Genomic DNA, 22608 nt, shown 5'->3' with positions numbered 1-22608 from the left:
GTATTTTGAAATCGTTCATTGATATTTAGAATGTCCCAGTGCTTTTTGAGTTAGATGTGGATAGGTAAAAAAGTTTGTACGTACTCTCGGGTACCTAATAGCCGCCGCCCCCCGCTAATTAATTTTTCAAAAATTTTCCACCCAGGACATTCTTATTCCAACCCCCCCCCACTTATTGATTTTTGGGAAAAAGTTTTTGAAAGTTCCCTCTTTTGTCCTAATTCTGCTGCATTAGCCTCCTTTTCAAACATTTTCCAGCCAGGACATTTTTATTCCACCCCCCCCCCCCCGCTTATTAAGTTTTGAGATTTTTTCCAACCCCCTGCTTATTCCAAACCCCCCGGCTATTAGGTACCGAGAGTACAAATTATGGGGTAATTTCGACTATTGTTCGCCAATCATAGCGTCAGCCCCCCCCCTGCTGGTTGGGGGGGGGGTTACACCCTAAATTTTTCCCAAAAAAGAAGGGGGCTGGAAGTAAACCACTTTTTTGGGGGACCTATGTACTTGGGGGGAGCTAAAATCTCATCACTTAACGCAGGGGCTGAAATAATTCAGCTTAATAGTTGGCTTTAATTACTCAAATTGAAGCTCATGAATCTGAAAAATATTTTATCTTAAACTTAGAACTGAACGCAATTTACATTGGAAAACCCTTTTTTACTGGATCAATTTTTGAAAGTGTCTAGGGTCAAAAGTCCTGGGGGCTAACAAAAAATTCATAAATCTTTGGGGGGACTTAAAACTCAGGGGGGGACCTAATTTTTGCCTGGCACCTAAACCCAGGATGACGCTATGCCAATGTACGCTTTGCTAGTAGTCTATGATAGGATAAATGCCTTGTTTTCCAGACTGGAGCTTGAGTGAACTTTTTGACCAAAATTTTAAGAGGAGGGTTGCCGCAATAATATTTATGACTCATTAAAAATCTGAAAATATTCACAACTTTGGGTAGGACCTAAAATCCATTCGCTTTCAGTGAGCACTAAAGTTTGTTTTGCATTCCAATTTTCAACCAACTACTTCAACAATAACAAATTATTAAAAAGATAATTTAAAGCGAGGCCCGGAAAACCTGAGTTACAAAAAACTGATTACGACAAGGTAATTTCTTTTTTATTTTCTGGTTTATGGACATTTTGAGGAAAAGTATTGGACAGGAGGATGGAAAAAAATAAAAATAATTTATGTTTAAATTTTTTTTTCTTTTCTTTTTTAAAATCTGAAATCTGAGGAAATAATAAAATAAAATAAAATACGTAGTAACTAAAAGGTGAAACATCAGAGAAACGGGTGGAAACAGGTGGAAACGATACAGAAACGGATGGAAACGATACAGAAACGGGTGGAAACGATGAGGAAACGGGTGGAAACAACATGGAAACGGGTGGAAACAACACGGAAACGGGTGGAAACGACACGGAAACGATATGGAAACGGGTGGGAACCAGTGGAAACGATATGGAAATTTATGTAACGCTAGCTCAGCATTAAGATACATCTCCGTCTATCACAGGCTTCGCATAACCGTGAGAGTATAATATACGGATATAGGTAATCTATGAAAAAGTCGTTGCAGTGCAAATCTTTCGCAAATTTAAAAACCCACTTTCCCGTGGAAATAATTACGTTTTTTGTTTTTTTGGGACCCTTGGGGCATAAGCTACCCGTTGACCACAAAAATTCCAAAATTCTTGAATTGACAACATTAGAACGGGACCCAATGACGTCACAAGTTTGGGAAAAACTTCAAAATGCGTTATCTCGAGTTTGAAAAGGAGTTGGGAGGTCGTTGACCCCTCATTGGATCGATAATTTAAATGGAAAATAAGTTAAGAGGGGTAAGAGTAGGTATATATAGAGACTTTCGAAATTAAATATATTCAAATTGAGGCATCTTAGGTCCGATGATGTCATCAAAAACTGAAAAATACAATATCTAGAGTTTGAGAAGGATTTAAGCAATGATTGACCCCTCTTTGGATCGGAAATCATCATGAGCATATATTTGGTCAATGAAGAAATAGTTACAGTAGAGTGAAAAGTTTATTACACATTCGATGACATCATTTAGAGCCCAAATGACGTAACAAAACATAAAATTTGTCATATCTTTAGTTTTAAACCATTTTAAGTGGTAATTTTTCGTTCTTTGGGATTAATTCAGTTAAAATTTGTCATATCTTTAGTTTTAAACCATTTTAAGTGGTAATTTTTCGTTCTTTGGGATTAATTCAGTCTATAGTTTCCCCTTTACTATCAAAAGGGCTTATGATGCGTTCAGCTTATCTACACGCTTTTTCTTTTATAAGAATAACTTCTATAAGAATATCAGGGTGAGATTTCGGGTTTAAAACAATAGGCCTATTGTTTAGAACAATAGAAAAATAAGAATAATGCTCACCCTCAACCAAAGTACACTATTCTTATAAAAAAAAAGCGTATATCTACTCTTCGGCGAGTTTATGAAAAATTTCTCAAATTTTGCCAAGGGGTTGATTCCAGTATGAAAGAGGGATTTCGTGCAGTTTTAAAACAATAAATCTTATTGCTTTTCGAAAATGCAGTTATTATTTGGTCTTCTAAGGCGCGTCATGTCAACCTCAAATTCGTAAATACAGCAAGCAACATTTTTTATATATCCATTCTTACACACTGATGATATATTGACGCTCTCAATTTGACGTTTTACTGCTCAAGTCAATAAGTTCCGGTTTTCGATTAAAATTAAATTGAAATCGCTTTCAAACTTACTGAAGAAACTCTCACAATTGAAGATTTATTATTTACTAAGCTTTTATTTACTATTCATTTACTATTTCTGGTGAAGAAGTCCCATTCTATCTCTTATTCCATTTGAAGCATAAAAATAATTTACGATATGATATGTACTCCTGTACTCCCGTGGTTGATGAAAACTTATTTGAATTCCCCTAAAAAATAAAGTTTGAGAGCATCAACAATACCATCTTTATCATCCTAAGGGCTTTGCTAAATCGGCGTTTGCGATGACGGGAACCGACTAATGATACAACAAAAGCTTTGTTCACTGTTGGTCGTTTACCCGTTTCCAATCGTTTCTCCTCGTTTCCATGTCGTTTCCACCAGTTTCCCTGTCGTTTCTCCCCGTTTCCAGGGTGATTCCCCCCTTTCCATATCGTTTCCACCCGTTTCTCTGACGTTTCACGTTTTAGTTATTACGAATAAAATATTATGAAATTTTGTATCGATTAGTATCAATTTTTCAAATTTAAAGACAAAAGAATAAAGTTTGAGCTTAGGTACATTTTGTTATAGATAAGATTCTATGGTAAAAAAACACTAAAAATAAACTGAAACATAACTATACACATAAAGACTGATATTTGTATAGGTGCCCAATTAGGGTTTTCACTTTAGGTGCCCACTTACCACTTAGGGTTCTCACTTATGTTCCCTCATCCCACTTTTCATGTTTGCCTATTTTTATATCTACTCTTGAATTTTAACAATCACATAAAGGACTTTAATAATAAAAACGATTACAAAAGAAAGAAAAAAATGAGGAAAAGCACTTGTGTACACTACTCAAAGAATTATATAATTTAGTTTGAATTTTGTGGATAGGAAAATTCCATTGGGAAGTTCCCTGACATTAAGGGAAGGATAAAAGTACCTTTACATTGGTAGAAAAGGGTACAGCTGTGTTGGATAATTTAACCCCTCTCTTTTTCTCTTCTTTTCTTTTCTTTTTTTTCCTGTTTAAGTTATAAGTAAAGGTTGCTTATTTCTCTCTTCTTTTTTGAAGGTCTGAGGAGAAAAAGTAAATATGAGTTTTTGAAATCTATATTTTATTTTTTTCTAATTTGGCAAAAACAAGGTCGGCGGATCTGTCAACCAATAAATTAAAAAGTATTTGCCTAAGGAGACTTCTTAACTCAAAACAGTATTTTCTGTCGTTATGTAACTCAAATTGTTTTTTGTTTTAGAGTTATGTAACTTGAACAGAGAAATGTAGAATAATTATTCAAGCTACCTAACTCGAAAAATTAAGTTGCAACATTTTTATTCAAGTTATCTTAGAGAGTGACCAAGTTGGCCAAAAGATTTTTTGAAAAATCTTTTTTCGTTCCCAAGATACGGGCCTTATGGGCCTTTAAAATTTGGGCCCATTTGGCCAAAAAAGTGCACTTTTGATAAATCTTTGACTTCAAGAGCAATTTTAGACATGATCAAGCTTATAAGATTCATTTCAATCTTATTTTCCTGGAAGAAATCCATGGGTACATTGAACAATAGCACTTTGAGAAGATTTTTCTGACCCCTTGGCTAGAAATCATTGCCTGAAATCAAAACATTTCTAATTTTGAATAGATTTTAGAGCAATTAGCTGGCTTGGCCACAAGTGTCACATTGATATTTTTGTATATTTCTGAAGTCTTTCTGGTCATCTTTAACTTTCATTTAAAATCTCCATGTGACATTTTTTAAGGCCACGCCCTAAAATGGCGGTTAAACATATCTTTTCGCTCAATTATTTAGTATTTTCAATGAGCTTTTAAAGCCATGGCCCTAAGTTCCAACGAGAGACTTTGGGTTTTTCCTTAGTGGTGAAATTTCTTGTCAAAAGCCTCATTTCACCTGCTAAAAGAACATTCTATGCTAAGTACCAGCCACTCTCTTAGTATTTCCTCTGCAATAATGAATTAGAATCAATTTGATTTGACTCAGGGTTTTGCAACAAGCCTCAGCGGAAGTTGCTTCCTCGTTACCTGTTGGGGTTTGCTATTTTTTGTCCCTGCAGCCCTAATTTGCCCTAAAATTCAGCGAAAATTGTTACCCAAGACTTCGATATTGCAATCGAAGACATTTACCATGGTCTGGAATCACTAGGAAAGGAAATTTTGATAAGGCTGGAAGCCTGGTTGCTAGGGAAAAACAATGTGTTCCTAAAGCTTGGTTCCCACTGGGCGATAAGAAGCGATAGAAAGCGATAACTTCTCAAAATTAAAGCGATAGAAAGCGATAGCAAGCGATGGAAATATGAAAAAACAGATGTTTTTGAAGAATTAGAAGAGAAAAACTTAAACTACGAGCAGAAAGAAATCAAACGAATATCAAAGCAAATCTAGGAAAAATTGCAAATTTTTGCTCAAAAATCTTGATTTTTTTGCTCTAAAAGAGTTTAAAATTTGAAAAAATGCACTGTAAGAGTATGAATTTCACCGATTTTTTTCTGCACTGTAAGGGTGCAATTCTAAAAGCCATTTATTTCGCCGCACATACCGTCAGTTGGTAAACCCACTGCCCCCCCGGGATATGGATTCATCATCAGAGGAAGAAGCCATTCTTTCATATATTTTAATTTTTTTGTAGTAAGCTGTCGTTTGGTCATGTCTGTTATATTTTTATTCGTTGCAGTACGTACTCAAATAGCAGAACAAAATCAAGAGAAACTCTCATATCACACACTTTTGTTTTGAAATTTTTTTCACGAAAAAAATCATTACTTTGAGAATCTATGTTCAAAAATTGTCGGAACTCTTTTATGTTAGGCAATAGAAAGCGATAGATATGAAAACTTTTTCATCTTTTTATTCTGGCGATAGAAAGCGATAGAAAGCGATGGAAAGCGATGGAAGGCGACAGAAAGTTATCGCCATGTTTCCATTGAAAATTGAAAAAAAATATTTTCCCTCACTTTCTGTCACTTTCTATCGCTTTCTATCGCTTCTTATCGCCCAGTGGGAACCAAGCTTAAGGGAAAATTGGCTAAGTCTTGATATGACTTAAAAAGATTTTTGAAGATATAAATTGTGCAAAAATGGTATTAGAGCATATTGGTTTGATTCTGTTTGATTTTAGGATTGGGTAATACGGCCAAAACACTAACTAAAAATCGTTTGTTTCAGTGGTAAAATCTGAGGATATCACTTCCTCGACCTGCCTGATTCTGCCTGATTTACAGAAAATGGCTCTTAAAACAAATGCTTTATTAAGTAACACAATAACTGCTTATATTACTTTTTGAATGGTTTTGTTTAAAACCGTCGTTATGACGTCTGTTCTTTTATATTTTCTGCTTTGTAAAATAATTAGATTATTTTGAATGCTGTTTCTATCATTTCCGCTTTAGATTCAAAAGAAATCTGAAGTGTCTTTTCTTTTGTGATCATCTAGAAGTAGTACTATAGTAGCTATATTTTCCTTTATACTATAAATTTTGGATTTTTTGCCAATTTGGTTTCGTCTAATAAGATAACTCAAAAGCTCAAGTACACGTTGTTTTTTTTATTAGAACACCTAAAATTTGGCTGAGCCTGGATGTGCTTATTTTTTCAGCAATTTTCAGCCTGAAATGTTCTTAGATACGTTCTTAAATTTTCAGACTACTCTAAATCGACAATATCTTGCAAAATAAAGAGAACTTAAAATTGGTAAAAATTTGGACAATCTTAGACTCTCGATTTAGAAAATCCATTCCCAAGTTTGTTTAAAACTGCTTGAAAAGAGGAAAAAATTGTAGTTTCTTGTCATTTTTTTCCAAAACTGAGGCTGGGCATGTTCTTACAATGTTCTTATTTTTTCGACGAATTTCAGCCTCAATGTTCTTATAAACTGGGTTCTAATAAAAGAAAAAACGTTTAATGTATCAAAGTTTCCAGTTACGCAACTCAAAAAATTAAATATAAAACCTATTTTCGAGTTACGTAACTCGAAAACTAAAACCTGAAAAAAAAGATAAGATGGATAAACAAAGTTAACTTTTTCGAGTTACAAAATGATATATGTGGTTATAATATGAGACTTATGACGTCGCATTTATCGTAACTCAGGTTTGTGTAGCTTGGGTTTTTGTAACTCTAGTTTTTGTAACTCCGGTTTTCCGGGCCTCATTTAAAGCACTATGAGTTTTGTGAAAAATTAAAATTTTTTTGCAGGGATTAATTTTTGTGGATTTGGGTGTCATTCTGCAAAATTAAGTCCCAATAGAAATTTGGAAAGGTCTCATCTGCGAAATCTTTTTTTAAAAAAACTCAAAAATGTCAAACAACTACTTTTCAAATGTTAACTGGTTTCAAAGACTATAATGCTATCCAGGGTTTTGGTGGCATGGGAAGATCTATCCCTATGGCACCAATTCCCCTGAAAGCAGACAGGTTATCCTTTATCAATTTAATTACCAGTAGTAGGTTTGTTAAAAAATAAATATAAACAACAAACAGGGTAAATAAAACAACAAACAGGGTAAACAAGGGAGAGGGATCCAAAGTGGAGAGTTGTAAAACAGAAAAAATATCTAAGTTTGTGCTGCTTGAGAAAGAGTCGAGGAAGTATTCTTGGGGCAGTATTCTTGGGGCTGCTTGAGAATGATAGTACAGGAATAGCTTGAGCATATCTAGGAGCTGAATTTAGAAGGTGTACTTGGAACAATGTTTTGAAGAAAAAGATGAGATGGTGATGGGCTTTGAACCACGATCTCTTGGAGATGTCAGACGAGTATGTGAAATAAATCACTACATGGGACTATGGGCCTTAGTACAAACTATGAAAAGGTATGGTTTTATTGATGACACGGAAATGTTATTTTTGTGTGGTTTGAGTGGAGACAAAGTCATGTGAATGGCGTTAAAGGAATAGAGTTGTAGACGGTTGTCTAGGCGAGAAGAGGCGAGAAGGCGAGAAGAGGAAGCATTCAGGACTTCACCTAGAGTTAGGTGTGCTAATAATGCGTATTCCAACAACCGACATGTATGATTTGGCAGTGTTCTATCAGGCGATCTAGAAAAAAGTAAAAAGGTTTGATGATTAACTGTGTCCAAAATAATGTGAATCTTTTAGTAAAATCTTTTTAATTGTCAAGAGGAAAGGCACACTTAACATTTAGCATATAGTTTTTTAAAATTGGTACTACAGTGGTTCTGGAAGTTATAATCTTTTGAAGTCAAAATTCATTTTTGAAGAAGTTCAAAAACACATCAAAATGTCATTTTTTAACATTTTTCACTAAAATTTTGTTATAACTTTTGTTGTTCAATCTCAATTTTGTCAATAATCTCAATCTAAGATTTTCAGAACGCATCATCTCTATCACTTCAAATGACCAATTAGTGAAGTATCTTGTAAAAACTCCAGCTCATTTTGTTTTTATAGTTCATGTAATAAAAGTTTTTATGACTATTATTGTATTTTTATATGTAGCGAAATAGGCCTTCGGGCCTGATGTTACTTGTTACCTGCTAGTCTGTAAGCAGAATCGTGAAATAGCAACTTTACTTAACCCAGTTAAGGTGAATGGGGTTCTTATACATCATTGGAACATAAATTTTGTGCTGATTATACATAGGAGCCCAGGAAAACAAAATTGCAAATGAGGCCGAAGTTTGCACTCCTTTGTGGTGTTTTTGGTTTCACCTGGTTTCACCTGTTTCAGAAAAATGCTTACTGTCAACCATGTAAAAATTTATAACAGAAAAATGTTTTTGTACTTATTTTAACACAATTTCAGTGTTTCATAGACTAGCTTTTGACAATTTTTAAGTGAAATTACTGATTTGGGCTATTAGTTACTAAATTTTGGCTTCAAAAACCAGTGAAGAATTTTCAGCACTTTATGTCAGAATAAAACGAATCTAATAAAAATACAGGATTTCAAGTCGTAGATAAAAAAGAACTGATATTTTCTTCGAAAATGCCCAAGATCTTGTTTCGTTAAGAAAAACAGCAAAGGAGGAGTGCAAAATACAATTTGAGCCCATTTTTCTGAATTTATTATATATATTCTTTCTTATTCTTTTGTAGTATTTTTAGTAGGAAAGTGTTTTTGGACTGATTCTGATACAATTTCAGTTGTTCATCGATTAGTTTTTGATGAATTAAAAGAACATCATTTTTTTGCAAAAAAACCCAAGATGGAGTGAAAGATTCTTTAGATTTTTTAGATTTTTGGATTTTTTTCTGTTAATCCATTCTATTTACAACATTTTGCATAAAAAATTGAATCTTTAAAACCCTTTACATTGCTGACAGTAAGCTTTTTTCTAGGGCAGATAAAATCGAAAAAAAACACTGCAAAGGAGTGGAAACTCCATCTTTGTTTGCAATTTTGTCCAGCTTTTCAAGGCCCAAGGTTTCTATAATCAGCATAAAATTTCCACTTACCCCATTCACCTTCTCGACTAAGCAAAATCGTCTATAACTCGAGATATTGAATTCTGCTCCCAGACTAATGGGACCTAGGTCCAAGGTCCAATTGAAGTATCTTTTTGAGGTAAACAACAAAAAACACAAGAACCTTTTTGATTAAGTTTACTGTTTTTTTTTTTTTTTTTGCTTTATAGTAACTTCACTTAGATTCATTTAGAGGGATTACTAAAAGAGCAAACTGGATGGAATTTTGCATCGATCGAACGGCAAACATTTTTATAAAACTAATTTTCTTTCATACAGTCCCTGGCCCACAAAATGCAGGTGTTTTTTTTGTAATGCGTATTCTAACGCATAAGAGTATGGCTATGAAAATTCTTTTATATATCCTGAAACTTTTCACGATAACAAACTTTTACCGCAGGTTCCTTTTGATTTCATCTTCTTACCTTTTGGAAATGAGAGTGTCAATTTTACGGATAAATTGCCCCACAGAATGCAGGTTTGGTTTTTTTGTGGATAACGTTTTACTATGCTGCTTAATGAATTGCATGCTTCAGCTTTTGAAAATATTTCTGCTGTTTTCTTTGTAGTGTTTTTTTGTGATCTTGTCGTTAATGAAAATGGAAACTGTACCACAAAATGCAGGTTTGTAGCCCACAGAATGCAGGTCCAATCGGCAAGAATGATAGTGATTTGTGGAATATAGAGCAATAGATTTTTGTCTGAAAAGATTAGAGAGATATTTAGATGTCCTTAGAAGAGCAAAATAGCATAACTTTTAGCGCTCGAAATAGGAGGCCATAATTCCGAAGCTTCTAATAGACTTACAACACTTTCAATTAGCGAACACTTGCTTTCTCGTGTATTTTTTAGTATTTGCCCGACAATTGCAAGTAGATAATTATTTCCTTTATCAAAAATGCAAGTTTCCAAATAGTTTTTGAATAAGAGTGATATCATTTGCTTGCTCATCAATTTTAATTGACAAGCTTTTTGATATCGAATTGACACGGGTGTGGAGCAAGATTGGTCAGAAAGAGGAAAAGAAAAATATTTTTCCTGATATCAGCACAATAATAACAATAGGCAGACACTTGTCCTGGTATGAAACATGTGTCTGATATGAAACAGGAACTTTTATGTAAAGATAAAACCTTTAATCGCGCACGATGGTTTATTTTTTCTTATTTGACACGCCCTCAAAGAGAGAGCAATTAATCGTTAATTGCAACCTGTAGAGAGCAATTAATCGTTAATCACACTCTTCAATGCTGCGCCAATGTTTACAAAAATGATTTTGATGTTTTTTCTTACATTTTTCTTGCATCGAACGTTTTAATTGCATTCGAAATTCATTTTTTGAGAACGAAAATCAATAACTAACAATAAAAGAAAGACATAAAGAGAAGAGAAAAAATATAAAACTCTCAGTGTAATTTCTGTAATTTACTTTCCTTACTGGGAAAAAGTAGTGAAAGCCATTGTGCGATTAGCTCGTAATCACATAATAACTCGTACAATTCGAAAATTGCACTCGTGCAATTATATTCGAATTGCATTCGTTATCATGTGATTACATATATACTAATTACGTATCTTGTTCGTTTTTTTCAGTTCGCCATCCATTTTTACGGACATAAAAGACGTGCACACGGCACGCACACCTTCACGGAGCGTTCTCTCTGAACCTTCCAAACGGCCAAGGTATGTTAAAGTTAAAGCACGTTTTAAGTTTAAAGGCTGAAGGGATAGAGAGGAATCTAGTGGATGGGAAATGTATCCAATTACTCTCCCATCCAAGACGTATGATTGAAAGTAAAAAGTACTGCAAAAAAAAAAACAAAGAAAGCACTAGATTCAATCTGTCATCTATAATGTTACACAAATCTTTATGCTTTACTTTTCTCGCTAGCCTTTAAACCTGATAATTCTGGATAAATTCCAAAAGTCTACCTACAGCTTTCCATTCATTTTTATTGACCAAACTTTCAAAGTGCTGATTATGTATTCGAAAAAATGAATCTCCTAGTCCTAAAATTTGAGTGGACTATGCAATCAAGAACCAATATGTGCCGATTGCACACATACTTCCTACATTTCTCCACATGTTTAAACAATACACCTTTTCATAAATTACGTCACGAACATCACTTGTCTCGTTTTGAGATTATTACCCGGCTGATGTTCTATTCATAAAAAAATCATTTAAAGCCTTAAGGGATGTGATCACTATTGACATTTTTTGAATAAGAGTTTAAGATAATTTTCCGTATTATTATAACTTTAGGTCGGAAGCTGACATCACTGAGAACGCTAACCGAGAACAGTCGTCTCCAACTGTCTCCGTTCAAACACAGGAGGAACGTAATAATAACCCACCGCTACCCAAAGTACGCAAATCAACTGCAACCCCTACATCACCATTTCTTCAGAGAACATTTTCAACAGCTTCATCTACTGTTGCTTCAACCTCGGATCTCGGTAAGATAATTCTTTCTAATTTACAGTAGACTCTCTGTAATTTGAATCTTTCTATAATTCGAACTCATTCCTACTCTTCTTCAAGGAGAAACCTATGCTTTCTACAATTCGAATCTTTCTGTAACTCGACCAAATAAGATTCCCCTTTCCAGTATAAAGCTTGAATAAGATTCTACTGTACTATGTACCGATAAAGCTTCATGCAGCACCATGTTGGTTTCTTTTGCGACCTTTAACGTAATATCATTCATTGTTATAGAAAATGACAGTTTTGCAACCCTCGACTTATTGAAACTAAGAAATGCTCAACAGCGTGGTACGCGCCGAGAAAGTGCTTCGTCAGCATATTTCGACGAATCGTCGTCCCAAGATGAACGCTCCATCGGCGATTCGTCGTCGTTTTCCAATCGAAAGTCGCGTCCGTCCTCGTACAAGTGAGTTCCCCACACGACGTTGTTTCAACGTTTATTCAACGTTCGCAACGTCCATATAACGTTAGATGAACGTTGAAACAACGATGTGTGCCAGCTGCGTTTAGTAAACTTTTACTGCCATGTAAACTATATCCAGAGCTAGTGGTTAAGTATGGTATTAGGTAATATGTTACGTTGCGTCGATTTATGCATAGAACTTGTTACCCTGCATCAAAGAATCTCACGCGTCGATTGTTTCAAAAACAGTTGGTTGGCGTGAGATTCTTTGATGCAGGGCAACAAATCTATGTAAAAATCGGTGAAGGACATTTCTCGCCTTCTAAAATACAGTGTCCCACAAAAATTAAATTTGAATTAAAATTTGAAATTCCTCGTTGAGTGGAAGTTTTTTTACGTGACACTCTGTAGTTAAGCTTTACATACTAAACTACAAAGAATTACGTTCAAAGTGTAAGTGTCAAACTATCTGATCTTCCCTTTTATTTAACCTTTTAACAGAGCGTACCATCGACAGATTGAGAAGAGACGACGCAACAATATCAGTTCATTGATTAATGAGATCGGCTCCCTGGTGCCGATGTGTATGAACGCCACACATCGGCTGGACAAACTTTCCATGCTTGAATTAGCTGTCCAACAAGTTCGGATGTTAACACGTATGTCTTTCTCTCTACCGCCCAGTTACTAAAATAAAGACTTGATTAAACATCTCTGTGACATATTGAATCCCATGATTACTTTGTTTTATAGCCTTTTAAGGCTTCCTAGGCCCTATATAATTTGCAGATAATCCTTTTTAAGACAAAAATTTGATTTCACAGCTTCAGCTATCATTTTTGGACAAAGTGCAATATCTTCCAAGCAGCAAAGGCTGCCATTCACTTTTTAACGGAAATTGTTATGGAGACATGTCCATTACAGCCCTTAAGTTATGACTTTGTGGACCATTGTAGGACCTAGTTCATTGCGACTCCATAAAGGGAGCTGCAGACGTCAATTTTGGCAACCTGATTTAAAATGTTTTCCAGTTTTTGACCCCTCTAGATTAGAAGCCAGTCAAGTTACAGCTTCAGTACATAGAATATTTCAATCCTGATTTTTTATTGCGTTATTAGAATCACTTGGATAGATTTATCTGAATTTTTTTAGCTGGAAAAAGTTCTTTCAAACAGTAAGATTAGTTTTTCGTAAAATTTAATTACCACTGAGCTTAAAGAGGGCTGTAGAAAGGTTGTTCTATGATGAGGGTCTACCAAATAACTTGTTTTTTCTTGTTCCAGGGAATACAGATGAAGGAGATTCACGTTACAAACCGTCCTTTCTCAGTGAAGAAGAAATGAAATATTTAATCGACCAGAATGGTTTCTTGTTGGTCATGAGTTGTGATCAAGCACACATTTTGCACGTGTCCGATTCTGTTAGTAATTGCACCAATCATGAACCAGTAAGTTCCCGCCTTTTTTTTAATTCAAAGTCTCGATCATTTCCAATATTACAATACCTTTTTTGCCGATTAAACGGGCATGAAAAAAATTCGCTCTCTAAAAGGGTTTTAAAATCGCAAAAATCGAAACATTTTTTACTCAAATTTACTGATTTTCAAAATTGTTAATAAAATCGAACAAAACGTTGGTAAAATTTGTCTCAAAGATAATGAACAATACAACGAGGAAAATGATTTCGTGAATAATGCCTACTAAAAACTGGATGTGGTCAGTTGACGTAAAGTAAACAATTCTATTTTGGTTTCGTGTTAAACCACCAATTCTTCTCCGTGTTACGACATAAACTGATTTTTCCTCGTGCTCGTGATTAGCGAGGAAGTCCTTGAACCTGAAATGTCTGATTTAATAGCCTTGTCGCCTTGTCATGTTCTGGCATATTTTACTGACCATAAATTGACGTGGCTTCTCTAAGCACAAGGCTACTTAGTTCTTTCCTTCGTTCAGAGCCTATAACTGATTCTATTATGGTCTGAAGGTTTCGAAGCTTTTTCTATGTCTACAGTGTAGACAGTATAGCTGCATTAATGGTCTCGGAAATGGACCCAATAATCAGACCTTAGGTTTGAATAGAAGCTTAACTTTTTGGCGTGCATGTTCACGTGCAATTCCTCCTCATTTCTTACATAAAAACATAAACCAACCGTTGACTATCATTGATTGCATCGAAAACTCTTATCCTGCCACTTTGAAATATTTGTGTATTTGTGATGCAAACAAATGCATTGTATCTTGTAATCAACAAAAGTGTTATGTCAGGGAATCACCGATACAGCAGGGGGGGGTGAAGCAGTTAGTACAAGACATCATGCCGGTTAGTACCGTGGTGGTGTGCCATATGAATTGGATAAAATCACTTAGTACTCAGGTGTACTAACTGCAAAAAAGGGTGGTCCCCTGCTAAAAATTTGCCAAATTTTGGTACTAACTGTGTAAAAAATAGGATTTTGTGAGAAAATTTAAAAAAAAAAGACCATATTTTACCAAAAAAATCTTTTGGGAAGTAGATTTTTTTTTCAAATTTTCGAAATTTTTTTTTTAAATCTTAAAAACAATTTGCTGGTTGCAATAGAAATTTGACTTTCTAAAATGTTGTTTTTTCCTATTGAAAGCTATGGAAAATTGAATCATTTTTAAGATATTAAATTTTATTTGATTTGATTTTATTGAATTTATGAAGGTCAAAAGCCTTTTTCAAGGCTAAATTCAGTTAGTACTAACTGTACTAAGTGTACCAAGGTGGTGGTGTTACTAACTTCTTCCGAGAAAGCAGTTAGTAGGCATGATGTCTTGTACTAACTGCTTCACCCCCCCCCTGGATACAGACTGGACTTCAAGGCACTATTTTCTTACTTACTTGTTCCATTGAATTATATAGAAATTTCCTTTTACCAAATTTATTTCGCAAAATGCAAAAAAATCCAACATAGTTTTATGAAAGTAAAAGATCTGCGAAAACCACCAAGTAATGCTTAAAAAATCAATCAACACTAATACGGCGCCTAGCGTCGTTTCGTTGGATGTTTCAGGGGTGCACTTGCTATACAGTGTGTCCCGGAAAAAGCGGACACATTTTCATATAAAGTTGAATTAATCATTCATGTCATTGCACCGAAAAAACTCAGTAATAAAGTTTTCTCTACATAGTTTGCACCCCCCCTTTTTAATAGGGGGGGATGTCAACTTTCTGGAGGGCCTTTGTAGGGGGGGTACCGAGATCTGCCGAAAAAACTAGGGGGGATGGGAATGTAGGGGGGATCAAATAAAAAAGGGGGGGTTTGGAAATTTTGGTCAATTTTCTAATCAAATACAAGTAAGTTAGTTATATTCTGTCATTGTTGGCTCGTGACTATAATACTTCATACTCTTTCTTGTTGATAATTTTGCTGGTAGGTGGGAAAGCGAGTTTCCTTCGAAACGGATTTTCTGTAAAAAAAAAGGGGGGGATAAGATTTCATTACAAAAGGGGGGGATGGGTATATAGGGGGGATGAAATAAACCTAGGGGGGTTCATACCATTGAGTTTCAAGCCCGAAGGGCTAGAGGTCAATCTCCTTGGTAGGATTTGAAGCCAACAAATCCTACCAAAGTTGCGCGGCCTTGAGCGACCCGCCTGGTTTTTACACAAATGACAGATTGAAGCTAAAATTGACCGCTTCATTTTTGAAAAATATATCACTCGAAAACAAAGGAATTGCTAGATTCAATCCGTCATCAAAAATACGGCGCATATTTTAAGGCTTCAATTTTTCTTGCCTGAGAAAGGTTAGAGATTGACCTCTAGCCCTTCGGGCTTGAAACTCAATGGTTCATACCCCTCTGCAAACTATGCTCTATCATTTCATTTTCAGACGGAACTTCTCGGACGCAGTTTGCTCGACATCATCCATCCGAACGACGTTGACCTAGTAACAAGCATGTTGAAACCCTACCCGAACCTACCATCCGTCGGGTCCGTCTCTATGTATACGGGGAAGTTGATCACCGGAGCAAGGCGTTCATTTCATTTCCGTTTGAAAACGACCAAACAACCGGCCTTCGATCCTGCGGAATCATCCGGTTCCAACCGGTACTCTCATAAGATAAACGGGACAGCAACGATACCAGGTAAATAGTTATATACTTATGTCTATCTTTCAAAAAGTTCATTTAACAATCAATCACGCCAAAATGACGAAAATGGGTATAGTACTTTAATCGTAGAAATTTTAGCGAGACTAATTTTAGCGTTTTAGCGAGTTTTCCCTATTTTCGTTAAAATAAATCTCGCTAAAACACGCCGAATCGCCAGATCGCTAAAATTTATCCGCGCGAAATTTCTGGTTATATTACCTTGATACATTTTTATCAATAGGAAGGGTTTCAGTGCAGAGAAATGCTAGAAAACGAAAGCAATCAATAATGTAATACGAGTATTCGCTAAAATTTATCAACGCGAATTTTTTTGAAATCGTGATTCGCTAAAGTAAAACCAAAAAAAATCAAGATTTTCCTGACTCACTAATATACGCTAGAATAAGTCTCGCTAAAATTTCTACGATTAAAGTATCTGATATTATTGAGGTACAGCTACCTTAACTTAATCTTGTTTATTTCCGCACGTCTTTTATTCTCGTGCAATCGTCTGCAATTAAAAGTTGGGGGCGAAAACGTAATGTTCTATATGAGTAGAAATACCAACTCAACACTCTTGGGTGTAAGATCTCTCACTTTGCTTTGCTGATATTTAATTTGCTCTTCGTTTTTATTTTACTACACGTTTTTTTCTTTTAAGAAACTAGTTTTACCAAGCAGCCTCAATGTTTCTTAAGAAATCGACCTTTTGAGCCTTAAATGTTTCTTACATGTTTCTAAACTTTTTGACATAATCAGCCTATTTTTCATGTTTTGATTGAAAGGTTCTTAAAAAACGAATTAAAAAATGTCATTTTCTCATTTTCAGCCTCAGCATGTTTCTTAGATGTTTCTTAGTTTTTAGGCATTTTGAGCCTCATGTTTCTTAAAAGTGTGTTTCTTAAAAAAAACAAACGTGTAGCTTTCTACGTACTTCAACATCTAACTTTCTCCATAATTTGTAATGTTTTTTGCGCGAAAGAAAAGTAGCTTGAAAAGAAGACATTGTGGTGCATCCTGTACAAAACAACCGCGTGCTAAAAGCTTTAAACTTTCGATTTTTAACTTTCTAAACAGATCATTTCTTCGTTTTAGTGAAACTCACTGGCTTCTTGAAAACATGGCAAAATTTAACGAAAATAACTCATCCAGTCCCACATCGAACTTGAGTTCTTCAAACGGCCTCGATGAGTCTGGCCCCTCTATGGTTAATGGGAACAATATACCAACCATTGACCCCGTGAAACTGGCTCCATTTACGTGCTTCATTTGCCTGGTCAAACCAGTCGACCATCGGGACCAAAGGACAGAGAACGGCAAGCCTTCGGATGAATACAGACACTTCTCATCTAAACATTCGGCTGATGCTAAATATCTTTCCGTCGACCAAATGTAAGTGTTTGTACCGATTTTCTTAGCCTTTATACGGGCTTAAGACCTATATTATAGAAAATAGTAATAGTTGGTCGTTTTGACGTTACGACAAATGAATGTCTTCATTTTTTGCGGACACGAAAGAGAGAAAGCTAATCCCTTTTTCCGCAAATATACAGTGGGATCTCCGTAGCTCGAATACGCACTCGGAATTTGTTCGAATTAAGGAAATTTCGAGTTTTAACTGACGGAGTGAGAACATTTTTTCGAGTTAAGGAAACATTCGAATTTTAAAAGTTCGAGTCAAAAAGGCGATTGCTATCTTCTTTGAGAAAAATTGAAGGCTCTTATTTTTCAACTTATATGCTAATTTCTTTGTATTCTTCTCTCCACAGGGCTTTTCCTATATCTGGCTATTTACCGCAAGAACTGATAGGGAATAGTGAATACAATTTCGTACATAAGGATGACATCAAGTCACTGAGTGACACCTATAGACAGGTCCTCGCAAGCAATCATGAGGAGTTTGTAAGTCTTTCATTTCTTCCTTATTTTAATACCACCGTAATTGTTGGTTTTATGAGGTATACAGTAAAACTCAGCTGATGCCTGGGTTGCTTAGCAAAATCTGCCGTTTTGGATTAGTACGAGAAACATAAATTAAAAAAAAGTTTTTTTTTTTTAATATATGAATTAAGAAATATAACTGGTAAAATTTAATGGATAAAAAAAAAGGTGTGTACGTAATGAGAAAAATGGGCTCACGGCCTAAATGGGTTGGAACTCGGGAGGCGGGAGACGAAAAATAAATAACAATAAAAGCTGATAAAACTGGTACTAAAATAACAAATATAGAAAAAAACTAGAGAATATATATAACCACAGCAGATTAAAACTATTTATTTGAGCTTCAAGCATGCTTGAAATTAAGTCGATACATATTGTTTTCACCTCCATGAAGATTTATTAGAGCAAAGTTTTATTTAATTTTAACGGTGTTTTTAGTAAGTGAGATTTTTTGGTCATATTTTCTAGTGTGAAAATGGCCTCGTGAATCTGTGATACAAGGTGTAATAACTGAAGTAAATGTAATTACTGCCATGGATGACGTTTCTATTCACTTTCTTTCAGGTTGTTTCGGATATCTATCGGTTCAAAATGAAACACGGTGGTATGTTACCAATGCGGACGGTTGCCTCGAGTCTTTTCAACCCCTTCACACATGAATTGGAATTCATTACGCATCAAAATTACGTCATTGGAGAGTAAGTCATACCTTGATTCCTTTAAAAATCAAGCACTCATGGTCTCAGTTTTCGGTTTGTTTACTTTTAATTTTTTCGTGAAAATTATATGAAATTAAAACATTAACGTTACAGTCTGTTCCTCTGAAAGAATCCTGCATTAAAACACGCATGCGTGATTCGTCGTTCTTTTAACCATATGTAGTTAATCTTCTTGATAAACAAAAGGAATGAATTCGTAGGGGTGGACAAATCGGGTCAGGGGCATGGACGACTAACTTTGTCGTTCTTTTTGTCTATTTTTAGTGTGTGTCTAGTGTTTTAATGTGGGATTCCTCAGATTAGCCCACTCGTACAACCTTCAAGCACATGTTAAAAAATCTAGCGCCATCTCTTTTCTCTGATCAATTTTAGGGAGGAAGACAGACCGATTGAGGAACAGATGACAGATCTCGATCACGATCAACCAATCACAGATCTTCATCATGCTTCTCCCCATCTTGGTATGTATTTCATGACGTAATCTTTTATACAGTGTGTCCCAATTCATGATATGCACCACTGCAATGGCTTCACGAAATTATGCAACTTTTCTGTTTTTGTTCCTTCCAATACGTCACTTTTTCTATTGTTTTTTCTAATTGACGACCTTTATATACCCTGGATTCTCAATCCCAGCCAAGCAAAATTTTTTTTAAAAGTTAATGTCGGCACTCGGAATACTCTCCAGTGGTGCATATCATGAATTAAAGCGAACACATTTTTATTACAAAGTAAAATTCTCATAAATTATGTGGCATTTTATGACTTGTATACTCGATATTTTAATCTATTCAATTATATTGGGAATTGAATATCAATTGATTGAACAGAGAATTCTAATCTTTTTTGAATCATTCCAAGCCTGGTTAAGATGATGAGTTTTGAAGATTTTACTCTATGTATAAAAATTTGTCCGCTTTTTTGAGACACACTGTATGGAAACCCCCGAAAAAGATTGTAATTGAGGCTTAAGTAAACGTACATGCTGCTTATTTTTGTATTGTGTACCAAATTAAGTTTTCTATACGTTTATAAATTTTAGGTTACTTTCTTCACTGTGCGACTAATTTTTCAGGTACCTTATCAGGGAAAACTTCTTCGGGGAAAATTTTCGTCGGAGAAAAATATTCGTAACTTGCTGGTAGTTGGTAAACGGCGAAAATTTTCGTCGGGGAAAAATATTCGTCACTTGGCCAAAATTTCGTCACTTTTCCCCGACTAAGTTTTCCCTGATAAGGTACCTTCCTCTACGCATATGTTCAATGAATTCGAAGAATGTTTATGTTTTAATTTTAATTTTTCTTCTAATGTATGTACGTGTTATTTGTACCACTTAGAAAGGAATTCAAACAATGTGATGGTGATCTAGGACAGAAATATTGTTTAAAAGAAAATCATCATAAATTATCTCTGTACGTAAACGTCCATGATCTTGTACGTTTATTCATTTAAGCTCTGATTTGCAGTCTGTACTTATGTTACAGACTTTTTTTCTATGAACGTTTATAGTAGAGACTCGAGGGTTGAGTTCGAAAAAATTCCCTGTCGTTTTTTGTGAGCTTTCGACTTGTATAAGTATTAAATGTTGTTATTTTCGTCTAAACATAAGGTTCAGAGCTATGCCTGTGAAAAGTAGAAAAATATCCTGTGACGTCACAGGGTTGTGATAAGTTTTGTTACTGCTTGGAATTTTAATCTCGTACAGTATTTGTTTCTAAAAACTCCCGGACTATTTACAAAAATGCTACTAGCCTACTATTAGCTTTTTGAGTTTTTTTTTCTCGAAGAAGTTCAGGTATTTCTATTCAAGTTCAAATTCAACACTTCTCAGGGCCAGATGGAGACATTGTCTATTGATATTTACGCTTTAACACGGAAAATAATGTGTTCTTTCGATCATGTCCAAAAGGCTTTCTAACTGTGAGGAATGAACCAGTTTCGAGAACTGAATCTCGAATAATTGATGAAGTTCGAATAACTTATGAAGTTCGAATAACTTATGAATTGTTTTCCTGAGTTAGGTCAGTAGATGGACAACAGATCCGAGAGGGATGACCATCTTACTTTAAAAGTTTCGAAAGAGCAGTCGTCAAAAATCTCCTCTTCTAATTTAAAATTTTTCAAGAGACGAAACACGCGGCCACCTTTTGAAAAAGCACTGAAAATTTCTTTATTTTCAACTAATTTTTGTTTTCTTTCAGCAGCATCGTTAGCAGACTCACCGAATACGATATCTGTTCTCCGTGATGCTGGTCTTAACCCCGAACTCATATCAAGCCTTGTAAATATCCAACGCGTCTCATCATGTATCCCATCAGCAACCTCCATTTCTCATCAATTGAGTGACAGTTACCCATCTTCTGTCGGTTCGAACTGCAGTATTAATAGCTCTATTCAAGGTCGTCCACATGAAAGGAAATCGAACTCTTCTACCAGTGGTTATGCCTCTGGAATGGATATTGAAGAATGATTTCACATTTGGGTTGAAATTTGTTTTTGAGGATGCTTTAAATTATTGACCAAACATGAGAGATTTATCGTTGAAAATTATGATTATAAAAGTAGTTGTTAAATAAAACTTGTCGATTGTAGATATTACTGATGTTCCTTAAAAAAAAAAAGAAATTGGTATGGACTTTTTTTTATGGATGGCAGCGGCAGCGGCGGCGGAATATGGATGGCGAAATATTTTTCTTTGGTTTTTGATGAATGGTGTGGTACTATTATCCTTTGGGAGACCTTTTCGTCATTATCAGGACTGTTATTTTTGTTTAATGTTTTTAAGAAGATTTTTATTTAAGTCTTTTATCTAGATTTTATTAAGTTTTTTAGAAGAGCGCGCATAGAGTTATATATGGTTGAAAAGTCCATTTCTAATAAGACTTAATATTAAGGGGGGGATCTGCACTTTGCAAAACCATGCAATATTCCACTGATCTTTTTAACAAGAATAAAATGGCTAAATAATTTGTAATCTATCCAAAACGACGAAATTTATTTTATTCTAATATCAGCTATATTGAAAATGGACTTGGAAGTGTGAAGGTGACCCTTATGGTTAAATATGTTCCTATTGTAAATGGGAAATATATTTTAGCCGAGTGTTCGTTACTATAAATGATCCCCAGAATGCCGATGAAAATAAGCTTTGGCTCAAGTACCAGCTCAAGTTTCAGTTAAGTTAGATTTTTCTGAGGAGAGTTTTCTAATAAAGTAAAGAATTTTGAAAATTTGAAAAGTCATTTTATTTTGATTTTTTAAAACAATTTCTGTATTCAGATTTTTACCATCCATTTTGTTAGAGATAAAGCTGCCAAAAAAGATTGACATTTTTATCCCTAAATAGAGAGTAGCTAAGCTCAATATATATACCGCTCTATTCAAGCTCCTTATTCCAATATATTGTTAATTAATTGTGTAGTTTATTAGACAATAATGTATATTTTCTTTGTGCTTAAAAGAAATGGGTTTTGGGCTTCTTTCTTACTGACAAGGTTGTTCATTTCCTTGTTTAATATCATCCCATGTATTAAGTGCCATAACAGTAGTTTTTTTAGCCTTGGTTAAAGATTCTTGCCATCGTTAAAAGTGTTCAAATTTGAAATTAATAATTGTCTTTGAAACGTCATTTAAAATTTCGTCAATTTTGTCCTTTGACGAATTTTTGAAAGTATTTTCACGTAAATTCGAGGTCTCTGTAAAGACAAAACATGAAGTTCATAGCACCAAATCACGGATTCTACCAGTTCTTTTATTGAGTTCGAAGCTGAAGGCTTTGACTTTAATGCA

General features: G+C 34.9%; 2 protein-coding genes across 4 annotated transcripts in view; both read left to right on the top strand.

Moving 5' to 3' along the window:
- LOC136817651 (basic helix-loop-helix ARNT-like protein 1) overlaps window positions 1-21343 on the top strand; it is a 44789-nt gene extending 23446 nt beyond the window's left edge. For all 3 annotated transcript variants that reach the window (XM_067073975.1, XM_067073973.1, XM_067073974.1), the window contains exons 2-12: window positions 10744-10833; window positions 11417-11610; window positions 11870-12044; window positions 12543-12700; window positions 13325-13488; window positions 15898-16153; window positions 17255-17551; window positions 17929-18061; window positions 18665-18798; window positions 19192-19280; window positions 21024-21343. In XM_067073975.1, coding sequence (XP_066930076.1) covers window positions 10744-10833; window positions 11417-11610; window positions 11870-12044; window positions 12543-12700; window positions 13325-13488; window positions 15898-16153; window positions 17255-17328 — 1111 coding nt within the window. In that variant the 3' untranslated portion in view covers window positions 17329-17551; window positions 17929-18061; window positions 18665-18798; window positions 19192-19280; window positions 21024-21343. The remainder of the gene's footprint in view (window positions 1-10743; window positions 10834-11416; window positions 11611-11869; window positions 12045-12542; window positions 12701-13324; window positions 13489-15897; window positions 16154-17254; window positions 17552-17928; window positions 18062-18664; window positions 18799-19191; window positions 19281-21023) is intronic.
- Window positions 1-22608, top strand: part of LOC136817659 (neuroblast differentiation-associated protein AHNAK-like) — a 301580-nt gene that overhangs the window by 117944 nt on the left and 161028 nt on the right.

Source organism: Clytia hemisphaerica, unplaced genomic scaffold (genome assembly GCF_902728285.1).
Source record: "Clytia hemisphaerica strain Z4C2 unplaced genomic scaffold, Clytia hemisphaerica genome assembly, whole genome shotgun sequence".
Taxonomy (NCBI): Eukaryota; Metazoa; Cnidaria; class Hydrozoa; order Leptothecata; family Clytiidae; genus Clytia; species Clytia hemisphaerica.
The sequence above is the reverse complement of the archived record's forward strand: the minus strand, read 5'-3'. Positions and strand labels throughout refer to the sequence as shown.